The sequence below is a fragment of the Erythrolamprus reginae genome, chromosome 1, assembly GCF_031021105.1.
Source record: "Erythrolamprus reginae isolate rEryReg1 chromosome 1, rEryReg1.hap1, whole genome shotgun sequence".
In the NCBI taxonomy this organism is placed as follows: Eukaryota; Metazoa; Chordata; class Lepidosauria; order Squamata; family Dipsadidae; genus Erythrolamprus; species Erythrolamprus reginae.
The window spans coordinates 279,466,509-279,478,529 of NC_091950.1; the positions used below are offsets into that span (position 1 = coordinate 279,466,509).

Here is a 12,021-nt window from a genome sequence, read left to right on the forward strand (position 1 = left end):
TTTGCATTAAACTTTTGATTTTAATGGTCTCAAAATGTGTGACAGATTTTGGTCAAGTTGTTTCCATTTAAAAAAAAAAGATTACCGATTTTTAAAACTAATAACTTAGAAACTGCCACGAAACAAATGGTCCACAAACATTCCTTTCCTTCTGAAGCTTTTACGATGCATTGTAATTATTAACCAGTCTTTTACTATTAAACTTAAATGGCCAATTGAGACAAAAAGTTCTGAGACCATGCTTCCACCACTGATTAAGACTGAGGTGGCAGTTGTACAGAATTTTCATTTAGCCTTCTGAGCCTTCTGGGCAGACTTTGTGACCTTGCCAGCACCACCCGCTTTCTTATCAACAGCCTTGATGACACCAACAGCAACGGTCTGTCTCATGTCACGCACAGCAAAACGACCTAAAGGAAAAAAAAGGAATTAGAACTTTCAAAGTACAAGAATATAGATCCAGCAATTTCATTTTTCTCAATTCAGATCCTCCACTACCAACTGTAAATGAGTTGTAATTAACTTGGTATTTCACAGTTCAACTCAATACATCTGGTTAAAAACACTTAGCCTTATAGCACCAACAACATAATCTAACTTCTTCAATAGGCAAGGTATTGCAACATTTTTCCCTTTAAGCAAAACAGTAAATTTAATATGAAGTTTCTTGCATAGGACATAGTGAAAATTCTTTACAAGAGGCTAAGAGGGAGGAGTGCACCTGCCATTTCACAATGCCTGGTGAATTGGAGTATATTTAGTGATGTCATCAACATTATGTAAGGACATATTACAGGTAGTCCTCAGTTTATGACAAATTGAGCTTAACATTTGTGTTGCTAAGCAATAGTTTTGCTCTATTTTACTTTTTGCCAGTTAAATGAACTGCACTTTAAGTTAGTAACATTTGAGTCTGGCTTCCCCATTGACTTTTCAGTTCACAAAAGGTATGACCACATGACCCCAGGACAACAAATACATATATGCAACCCACCCACCCCCATTTGCCAAGTGGCTGAATTTTGACTGCCTGAAAAGGATTTTCATCTGCTGCATGTAGCATCCACCATCCCAATATCAGGTAAACTGAAATTTCATTTATACAATAACAATATCAGCACAACAATGATCGACATTTTTAATAAATAACTTACCCAGAGGAGGATAGTCAGAAAAGCTCTCAACACACATAGGCTTGCCTGGAATCATGTCAACTATGGCAGCATCTCCAGATTTGAGGAACTTTGGACAATCTTCCAACTTCTTACCAGAACGACGATCAATTTTTTCCTTCAGCTCAGCAAACTTGCAAGCAATATGAGCAGTATGACAATCCAGAACAGGGGCATAGCCAGCATTGATTTGTCCTGGGTGGTTCAGGATGATAACCTATGGGAATAGATTTGAGTGAATCATACTTTCCTAACTGTGGAATTTACAATCGCTGACATAATAAAACTTCTGCGAAGTTACCTGTGCTGTGAATCCAGCTGCTTCCATTGGTGGATCATTTTTGCTATCTCCAGCAACATTACCACGACGGACATCTTTTACAGATACATTCTTTACGTTGAAGCCAACATTGTCACCAGGGTAAGCTTCACTTAGGGCCTCATGATGCATCTCAACAGATTTTACTTCAGTTGTAACATTAACTGGAGCAAATGTCACCACCATGCCTGGTTTTAGAATGCCAGTTTCCACACGACCGACTGGAACGGTACCAATCCCTTAAATAAAGAAATACAATTTCTCTAGCCAGGTTTCTAAATATAAATATACATCTCTAATAAGCTTTTTCATATATAATTATTTGCTGTATTGCTGTTGTAATACTTACCACCGATTTTGTAGACATCTTGAAGTGGCAAGCGTAGAGGTTTGTCAGTTGGACGAGTTGGTGGCAAGATAGAGTCCAGAGCTTCCAGCAGTGTAGTTCCACTAGCACTGCCATCTTTACGAGTCACCTTCCACCCTTTGAACCAGGGCATCTAGAAAGGAAAAAAATCACAGCAATTCATTGTCTGCAATTCTTTGTGATGTGACTGCAGATAAACCTCTCCACTATCAATAATTACTTACATTTGAGCTAGGCTCCAACATGTTATCTCCATTCCAGCCTGAAATTGGCACAAATGCCACTGTATCTGGATTGTAGCCAATTTTCTTTATGTATGTGCAGACTTCTTTGACAATTTCCTCATATCTCTTCTGGCTGTAAGGTGGCTCAGTGGAATCCATCTTGTTGACCCCAACAATGAGCTGTTTTACACCTAGAGTGTAAGCCAGAAGGGCATGCTCACGGGTTTGTCCATTCTTGGAAATACCAGCTTCAAATTCACCAACACCAGCAGCAACAATAAGGACAGCACAATCAGCCTTTGGGAGAGGCAAGAAAAGGTCATTAATAACTTCAATATTTCTAACATACAATTGTTAAGTAACTAATATTGTATCTGACATAAGTTCACATTGATCCCCACCTGGGATGTACCAGTAATCATGTTTTTGATGAAATCTCTGTGTCCAGGAGCATCAATGATGGTGACATAATACTTGCTGGTTTCAAATTTCCAGAGTGAAATATCAATAGTGATACCACGTTCACGTTCTGCCTTCAGCTTATCCAATACCCATGCATACTTGAAGGAGCCTTTACCCATCTATTAAGGAAAAAAAATGTTTACACGAAGCACAAAATATTGTAAGACTGCTGTTGCTCTTTTAAAGAAAACATGCACTAATGCTCTGACACATAATCTGCAAACTATGTTTAGAAGGTCAAGCAACTGGCACAACTAGTGAGGAATTCCAAGTATCTCTCACTTACTTAACCTCTTGACAGTGCTAATCCAACTAGTTGTATCTGCCAATGTTTAAAGATATCCACTTAAATGCATAACTATTCCAATCAACTTATAACCTTATTACATTTATTAAATGCAATGATATATCTATATAACAATTACCTTTCTAGTTAATTTCTCCCATATATTTACTTATATAATTTATTCCTTAATTTATAATTCATATATAATTATATAATTCCTATAATTTATTCCTTTCTAAATCTACAAAATCCATACTATGCAACTTGTAAACTATGGCAATGTACATTAATGCAGAATGAGAACTAAGGTTTTACTTTATGTTCTAAGTCAAGCGCTTTGCATAAAAATAAAAATAAATGAGATAAAACAAAAAATCTCCAGGCCACACTCACCTCAGCAGCTTCCTTCTCAAACTTCTCAATGGTTCTCTTGTCAATCCCACCGCATTTGTAAATCAGATGACCGGTGGTGGTGGACTTGCCAGAATCTACATGTCCGATGACAACGATGTTGATGTGGGTCTTTTCCTTTCCCATGTTGGGTGGTTAGATAAGGCTTTTCCGTCAGCTCCAATAAATGTCCTTTACGGTATAAAATAGACAAGGCCGAAAATAAACAAAATAAATACTTTTACGTGAAGAGAGGGGGGAAAAAACCACTTAAAAATTCTCTGGTAATGAAGTAATCTAGGGCATGGAAGCACGGGCCAGGGATCTTTGTCTCTTCCCTTCCGGGGCTCCAAGGCCGGGAGTAGGCCCAAGGCCTGCCTCGAGTTCCTGGGCTCCACCCCCCTCTACACTTCAGGGCGGCGAGGGTCACGGAGACAACTGGGACTCGACTCCGTAAGGCTCTAGCGCTTCTAGGCCGCCGCCAGGGGCATCCCAGGCGTCGAAGAGGAAGGCAAAAAAGGCCGAGCGACTCCTTTGTGTCGGGCGCCAGGCGAGCACGAGCCGCGGGGGAAGAAGGGGGAGGGAGGGGGAGACACTTGTTGGCGCGCCCCGCCCCGCCCGCGTCCTCCATTTTGTGACGGTAGCGGCAGGAGCCGCCACGGCCGCTGAAAGCGGCCATTTTTTGTGTGTGTGAAGCGGAAAGCAAGCGACGGGATGGATTCCCCCTAGCAAAAGAACGCTCCCGGCCTCAAGGCCGAAGCTGAAGAAGACGCGAGGGGTGGGTGTGTGTAGCCGCCGCGCCACGAGTGCAGTCGCCCGCTCCGCCGGAACCACGTTTCCCGCCTAGGACGCTCCCAATCTCTCCCCTCATAACCCCCTTGGGCCCTGAAGGCATGAATGGGCCCCATCCGAATTTGTAACCGAAACCCTCTCGCCGGACCTGTTGCGCCTACTCCGGAGATTGGGGGAAGGGGGAAGAAAGGCGGGGGGGCGTGACGCAGAGACGCGCGTGGATCCCATCCCCTCCTCCCCCCTCGCAGGCGAAGTGTACGTGGCTGCGCCTGTTCTTCTCTCGAACCCCTCGCGCGGGCGTCGAGAATGGCTTCTGGCTCGGGCCGGGAGCACGTGCGCCTCAACCGGGCCTCGGGCTTGCTTGCCTGGCAGCCGCCGCTGCCACCTCCCACAGGTCTAAACGCGGCTAGGCCGCCGCGCGCACACGCGTGGAGCACCACCCACCTCTGAAGCAGCGGCAAACCCGTAGCGAAAAAGACCGACGGGGTGAGCAGCGTCGTTTATATAGCTTGAGCAGGGAGGGCGGCGGCCAGAGGGACACGTCACGCTCCCAGCGTTCCATCCGCTGCCTCTGACTCGCTTCCCCCCCCCCCTCCGCCTCACGTCTCAACAGGACGCCCCTCCTCGAGAACGACGTTCCGCCAAGGCGGGAGGGAGGAGAAAATGCCACCCCCTCCTTTTCCATCGTGGCGAATGGTCTCCTTTCTTTCGCTCCCGAGCCGGCTGGCCTTTGGCCTCGCTCCCTCCCAGAGAAGGGAGAGCGTTTGGTCCTCCCCAGAACATTTGAAAGACACCGTCTCTTTAATCGCCCTTATGGAGTGGGGGTTGAATTAGGTCGTCGGGATTTTCGCCAGCCCTGCCCATTTCTCTCCCCCTCCCACTTTGAAACCCGACTGCCCTTCCCTCTTTCTTCACTGGAAGCTTTCAAGAAGAGATTGGACTGCCGTCTGTCAGAAATGCTGTAGGGCAAGGGTAAGCAAAGTGGAATCTTCTATGACTTGTGGACTTCAACTCCCAGAATTCCTGAAGCCAATCATGCTAGCTCAGGAATTCTGGGAATTGAAGTATACAGGCCAGAGAAGAGCCAACTTTGCCTTGCCCCCTGGTGTAGGGTTTCCTGGTGGGTGTGGGGTTGGGCTAGATGACCCACAAGGCCCCTTCCAACTCTTGTTATTGCTTTTCTCTGGCCGACGACTTTTCGCTCCCAGCGCGAGGCAGGCCGCAGTTTCTCCGCTTCTCCTTGCAGCCCGCTGAGTCTGACTCCAGGAGCCTCTGGGATCGTGCTGATCGGTGCCGTCTCTTAACCTACTCGGGACCTTTCGTTTCATGCCTGCCTTCCATATTTCGTCCACTCCCACCCAACTCCGCCTCCCTTCACTCCGTTCACCCATCAATAGACTCACCCAACCCCCTCTTTGTCGACCATGTTTCTCTCGGTTTGGTAAAGAGTGATAGGCTGTGGAAAACACGCAAAAAACAGTTCTCACCATTTGTTGAATGCTTCTGAAACATTCAACAAATGGTTTTTTTTTAAATTTTTCTCCAACATACATTAAATATTTGCATCTATAAGAACCAAGCATAATAATAGCAAAAAGAAATCACCACAAATGTCTTGCTTTGATTTCAATCTAAAAATGTCTATCAGTCTTCATTTGTTGAATGTTTCATTAGTAATAGTACACGTTGTAGTTCTGTAAGAGCTGTATGATTTGTACATCGTAATATGTAGTTTTAATTTTGAAAGCAAAGTATTGTATCTAACGGGTTTATTCATCTTATTTCATTAAAGGGTGTACATTTTTTCTCTTGAAAAAACATCAGAGACAAAGATAGGAAAATACTTTGTTTTAGTTGGATTATAACCTTTGCATTGGAATCTCTGGTATTTAAATAGTTGAATCTAGCTGTTCACTAAATACTAACTGAAATGGGTTCATAAACCTTCGTAATTTATAACTGTGGTGGCAGATATGCTAATAGGCAATTTTCTGGAATTTGCTATTTAAGTATGAAGAAAAATCAGACTAAAATTTTCAAAAATATCTGGTAGAATATTTGTTGCCTTTAATAATATGAACATGGCATATGCATGAGAGAAATTTATGTTGCGATATTAAATGATGAAAGATTTAATTATAAATATTTCAGCCCTTTCACCTGCTTCTCACAGATCACTTACAGCAGTGATTTTCAACCTTTTTTGAGCCGCGGCACATTTTTTACATTTACAAAATCCTGGGGCACACCACCAACCAAAATGACACAAAATGACACTCTAACACAGTACATATTATACATATAGTTAATAATATAGTTTCTAAATGTATTTATACTCACAGTATGAAACCTGGGACTGTTTCAATGAACACAAAAGGGATATCCTGGCAGAAATGGTAGTTTGGGGACCCATGTTTAATTTCCCCACGGCACATCTGACCATGTCTCACGGCACACTAGTGTGCCATGGCACACTGGTTGAAAAACACTGACTTACAGAATGAGCTTTATCAAACTGAGTGCAATTTACTTGCAATCAAGTTAAAGCTTGCCAGACTGCTTTTTCTCCATATATACAGTATTTCTTCATAACTATACAGTATCAGTTTAATTCAGGTATTCAGATGTAGGGCTCTTTGTCTTGTGTGCCTAACCATTGCAAAAAATGTCATAGTAACTTTCCTCCCCTGCCATATCTTTATGACATGGCTTTTTTCTTATTTGCACCTGCCAGATGCTCCTAGGGACAGGCCCCTAGTTGTTACATTTTAAAGCACGGTTCTCCGTTTTCCAACATGACTTTTCAGTGAAAATCATCTGGCTCACTTCCCTGACATATGTTGATTCAGTCAAGGTTTGGGGTCCATGTAGCTTTTTTTCTAGTCTGCTGTATGCATGCCCTCCCCACCTGAGGTCATTGGACATTGCCCTCTATATTTTAGCTAGGTTTGCAAGAAATACCAGATGCCTGGATGTCTAGAGGCAATCTCTCATGTCACTGGGGCTTTTCATGGATTTGTTTGCCAGAATCTTAGACCTCTTTTTAAAAGCCTGTTTGGAAGTACTGTAGTCTGACTGACCAGCCAAAGGGACTTCAGAAAAGATCCCCCTCCCCCTCACCTAGCATTCCCCACTTCAGTGGTGGCTGCTGTGCTACCTCTTAAATGGGCATTTTGATCAATGGCTAAACTTGCCTTTCTAATCAAACCAGACCTGCACAAGGGGTGCCCATGGGCCGCATCTGGCCCGCTCGCTGTATGTGACCGGCCCGCTCGCTGTCTGTGACCGATCCGCGGAGGTCGGGGTCTGCTCCAGTGCGAGGATGAAAGAGCTCACCGCGTCTGCCGGGACTCCTCCGGTTCCTGCTTTCCTAATGAATCATGAGGAAAGCAGGAATCGGAGGAGTCCCGGCAAACACAGTGAGCTCTTTCATCCTTGCACTGGAGCGGACCCCGACCTCCTACCGAGAGCGGCCGAGCACAGAAACCACGCAAACGCTCAAGCGCAGTGACTATGGTGCACCGTGTTGCCGTAAAGCAAACAATTAGGGGTCTGTAGAGTGGGTCTGGGTGTTTAGGTCAGGCCAGGGTCTGGGTCTTTACAATCCTCTACAGACTTTCCTGGTGGGAAATGGAGTGTATCACAGAAAACTAAACAGAGTTACCTTTGATGAAATGGCATTGTACTGTTACTTTAGTGCCAATGTTGACAGAAAAATAGATGAGTCTGTTAGTAAAACCTGATTATCTGCAGTAAATTGGCAAGGATTAATCATTCACATCCAAAAAATAGCTAAATTTAAAGTATATTAATTACATTTAATTAGTATTTGAATGGAAGCAAGCTTGGCTAACTAGGAGGATCTTTAGTAAGAATTCCATTTAACTATTTTAAAAATTCCTAGTTATTAGACTTGTTTCTAAATATGTATTTTTTCACCAGAGTATGGTTTGTTGAAATTTCTAAACAAATTTCACATGTCTGAAATGAATCTTAATCTGAATGAGTGTGATTCTTAGAAGATTGACTGCAGAAATAGACCTCATCGTCCATCTAGTCTGCCCTTGTACAGTACTATTTCCTGTATTTTATTTTAGGATGGATATATGTTTATCCCAGGCATGAAAATGTAATCAAGTTATAATAAATTATGCTTTGACAATTTTTTAAAGAGTCTTCAATGCAGAATAAAAATACAGAGTAAAATCTAAACTGACCTGTAGCCAGTTGTTTAGTGACTGAAATTACAAGGGCATTGAAAAAAATGACTTTTCACATTTTTCATATTTATGACTCTTGCAGCATCCGCACATGATCAGAATTTAGTTGCTTGGCAACTGGCATGTATTTATGACAGTTGCAATGTCCCAGGCTCATGTGATCACCTTTTGCGACCTTCTGACAAACAAAGTCAACGAGGAAGGTAAGTTACTATCCTGTTTCCCCCAAAATAAGATCTCCCCTGATAATAAGCCCAATCGGGCTTTTGAGTGCATAGCAATAAGACCAAGTGCTTATTTCAGGGTTCAAAAAAAATACAAGATTCGGTCTTATTTTTGAGGAAACACGGTATGTTACTAAAGAACTGCAGTGATTCACTTAACAACTGTGGCAAGAAAGGTTGTAAAACACAGCAAAACTCACTTAACAACTGTCTTGCTCAGCAACAGAAGTCTTGGGCACAATTGAAGTCATAAGTCCAGGACTACTTGAACATTAATCAAAATTAAACTAAATCAGGGGTAGCAATGTTAAAAGATTATTATTACTATTATTATTACTACAACTATTATTATTATTTATTAGATTTGTATGCTGCCCCTCTCCGTAGACTCGTAGACTATACAATACTATACAATGGAACGTAGCTGCAAATTGTCTTCTTTTAGTAAGATGCAGCTCCAAGTTCTGTCATGCTGGCTTATGTTGCTACATGGCAGCCAAGAAGCTGCCAGAAGGGCCCAAAAAAGGCCAGGTGGTGTCTGCACACGCATGATCAAAGCTTTTTATGAACATGTGATATATGCAAAAAGGGGCAGGTTTCAATTGCACTGTTGCTGGCACAATCTGGATTTTTAAAAATCTCTATAGATGTTGCATGGCAATAACTAAAGTTCAAGAAAAAATGAAAATATATTTTAATGTACAATCTGTTTCTGTCTCTGTCTACCCTATATGCAAAAAAGACAAACCACATAACATAGTTCCTGTTTTATCAGAATTAGGTAACAATGTGAAGTTGGTTTCTTTTTTCTTTTGAACTAGTCCCTGCAATTTTCTTGGCAAGATGTTTCAGAAGTGATTTGCCATTGTTTGTTTCCTTGAGCTAAGAGAAGAATGACTGGTCCAAAATCTGGCAGTTCCTATGAAGAGACTGTGGAGTCTAGCCTCTAAATCTCCTTTTCTTCTCCTCAGCCTGTCCTGGTGAGGAGGGAGGGCTGCTAAAATGTTTGATTTATTAATTCTTGGAATGTCAGTAATTGTTTTTACTATATTTTCCTTCAGAAAAAAGTTACTTGCTTTAAACTTTGTAGACTGTTAGTGCATATTGGAATTAAAAACATAATCAAAAGAAAAGTCTCGACAATCTGAAACAAAATTGGATAGGCGAAATAGTATACTTGGATAATGCTTGTGTTTAGTTGCTTTTTACAAATGTTTTTATGAGACAGGGAATGAGTTGGGATACTTGTACACATGCCAGGTTTTTTTCTTCCTAACACCTAAGGATTTTGCACAAAATTCCCTCCTCAACTTTATCTTCTAATCTAGGAACAGCAAGTTGAAGCCATTGGGTGTCCCTTGTCTCTGCAGAAGTCTCCCTGCCCTCTCCACAAATCACTTTCTTCAGAGGTCCCCAAACTTGGCAAGCTCTGCTGGCAGGAGAATTCTGGGAGTTGAAGTCCAGAAGTCTTAAAGTTGTAAAGTTTGAAGACCTTTGACTTTGCTTTTCAGAGGAGACTGATTTATATTGAAAAGAATTCAGTGCTTTTCAGATTTAAGGTTGTAATCCTAAGCAGTTTTAATCAGTGGACAGTGCTTGGAAATATGGTGGTTTTATTCAGACACATAGACAGACAGATATTTCATTTTGCTGTATGCACGAAGTGTGCATAAGCGCACCAGTGGGACGGTAGGCACACTGGTGCGCTTATGCACACTCCTTGCATAAAGCGAAATGAAATATCTGTCTGTCTATATGTCTGAATAAAACCACCAGTGTGCCTACCGTCCCTGTCCTATGTTCCCTCTTATCAGTACCCTTCTTATGTGTATAAATTATGTTATATCTATGTATATTACCAATACATACTTGACAAATAAATAAATAAATAAATAAATAAATAAATAAATACATACATACATACATACATACATACAAACATACATACAAACAAACAAACAAACAAACACTGTTATGGCAGATTTGGGTTCTCTTGGTTCATATTTGTGCGTGCGAATAAACGTTCTCAGAATTTAGACCAACTGGTACAATATGCAGAAATGTCACATTCTGCTACCCTATCATGTCAGCGACACAATTTCCATAATATAAATGTTTCATATTCTCCAATGTGATATTGACAGCTACATCTGAAATAAAAAATATTGTGCTTGTAACAGTTACTGAACCCTGCCCCGAGTCCTTGGAGAGGGCCGGCACACAAATCTAAATAATAATAATAACAATAATAATAATAATAATAATAATAATAATAATATTAAAATGATGATGATGATGATGATGATGAATGTAACATTATCAAGTACAGTTTTCTTTATGACTACATCTCTAGGCTGAGACAGGATTTACCAGTTGAATTTCTGCTGCTTGTGCAACTCTTAGAGGCGCATAGCTTCTAGCAAGAGAAGAAAAGCTGGAAAGTAGATAGATAATACTAGCAAGTAGAAAGATTGTGAAACTACCTTCTGTCACATGATGGGTGAAAAATCTTTATTCTGCACTTTCAAGAGCTCTCATTGACATATACATTTCCCAAGCACAAACACAGTCACTGACAAGTTTGCTCCCTTTTTCAAAGCCCCAAATGGCTTGTCTCCCACATATTTGCAGGGTCACAGGCATGTTTCAACCCATCCTTTGAGAAGGGATGCTGAATGCTCCACCACATAAAATTAAGCAGTTTGGGGCTTGACGATGCTCCTCTATGGTTGCTCCAATAATGTCCCTTGTTGATGCTCCTCTATGGTTGTCCCTTGCCTCCTGAAGTGTAAGGGCTCTAACTTTCTGGTCTTCAAGGATGTACTTAAGCTCCATTTATTTCCTTAGGCGTTTGTGCTTTTATGGACTTATAATTATTTCTTAAATGTTCATTTTGGTTTTATATTTTATTATATTACAATACACCTTGAGTCATGTGAAGTGGGCAATACACACATATGTATGCCTTCTGCCACACTAATTAATTAATTAATTAATTAATTAATTAATTAATTCAATTTTTATGCCGCCCTTCTCCTTAGACTCAGGGCAGCTTACAACATGTTAGCAATAGCACTTTTTAACAGAGCCAGCATAATGCCGCCACAATCTGGGTGCCCAGCAACCGATTGGTTTCCACAGAGTCTGCCTTCTCCGGGTCCCGTCAACTAGACTCTGTGGGGGCCCCGGCCGTCTGGAATCAGCTCTTGCCAGATATTTGCACTGGCCCCTCGCCTTCCATGAAAATTTAAAGACCTATCTGTGCTGCCAGGCTTGGGACCATTAGACCCTAGCCCCCTGGCCGACAAGTGTAGTATGTCTTGCTGGTTTAATGGGAATGATTTTAAATGTTTAATTTGAGTTTTTAAAGTTTTTTAGCTATATTAATTTGATTTTTTAGATATGTATATTGTTTATTGTTTTGATATGTTGTGAGCCACCCCGAGTCCTCAGAGAGGGGCAGCATACAAATCCAATAAATAAATAAATGTAAGTAAATAAACACACGTCAATAGTTATGGAAAAAAATAAACCACTGATAGCTTGTAGCAAGGATTGTCTTCTG

General features: G+C 41.5%; 1 protein-coding gene across 1 annotated transcript; it reads right to left on the reverse strand.

Moving 5' to 3' along the window:
* On the reverse strand, positions 1–4,695 carry EEF1A1 (eukaryotic translation elongation factor 1 alpha 1). Its single transcript, XM_070733064.1, has 8 exons — positions 4,457–4,695; positions 3,224–3,412; positions 2,484–2,663; positions 2,083–2,379; positions 1,841–1,991; positions 1,474–1,730; positions 1,155–1,389; positions 1–410 (listed from the first exon to the last, which is right to left on the reverse strand). Exons 2-8 carry the CDS (start codon positions 3,365–3,367, stop codon positions 286–288), a joined length of 1,389 nt encoding a protein of 462 aa, XP_070589165.1. The 5' UTR covers positions 3,368–3,412; positions 4,457–4,695; the 3' UTR covers positions 1–285.
* Positions 4,696–12,021: the final 7,326 nt, after the last annotated feature.

What these genes read in the sequence shown, in the direction of transcription:
- EEF1A1 (XM_070733064.1), bottom strand. Translation starts at nt 3,367, where the DNA reads ATGGGAAAGGAAAAGACCCACATCAACATCGTTGTCATCGGACATGTA. An exon ending in TTGAGAAGGAAGCTGCTGAG is followed by an intron (nt 2,664 to 3,223) that starts GTGAGTGTGGCC and finishes TTTCCTTAATAG; the next exon opens with ATGGGTAAAGGCTCCTTCAA. An exon ending in TGATTACTGGTACATCCCAG is followed by an intron (nt 2,380 to 2,483) that starts GTGGGGATCAAT and finishes CCTCTCCCAAAG; the next exon opens with GCTGATTGTGCTGTCCTTAT.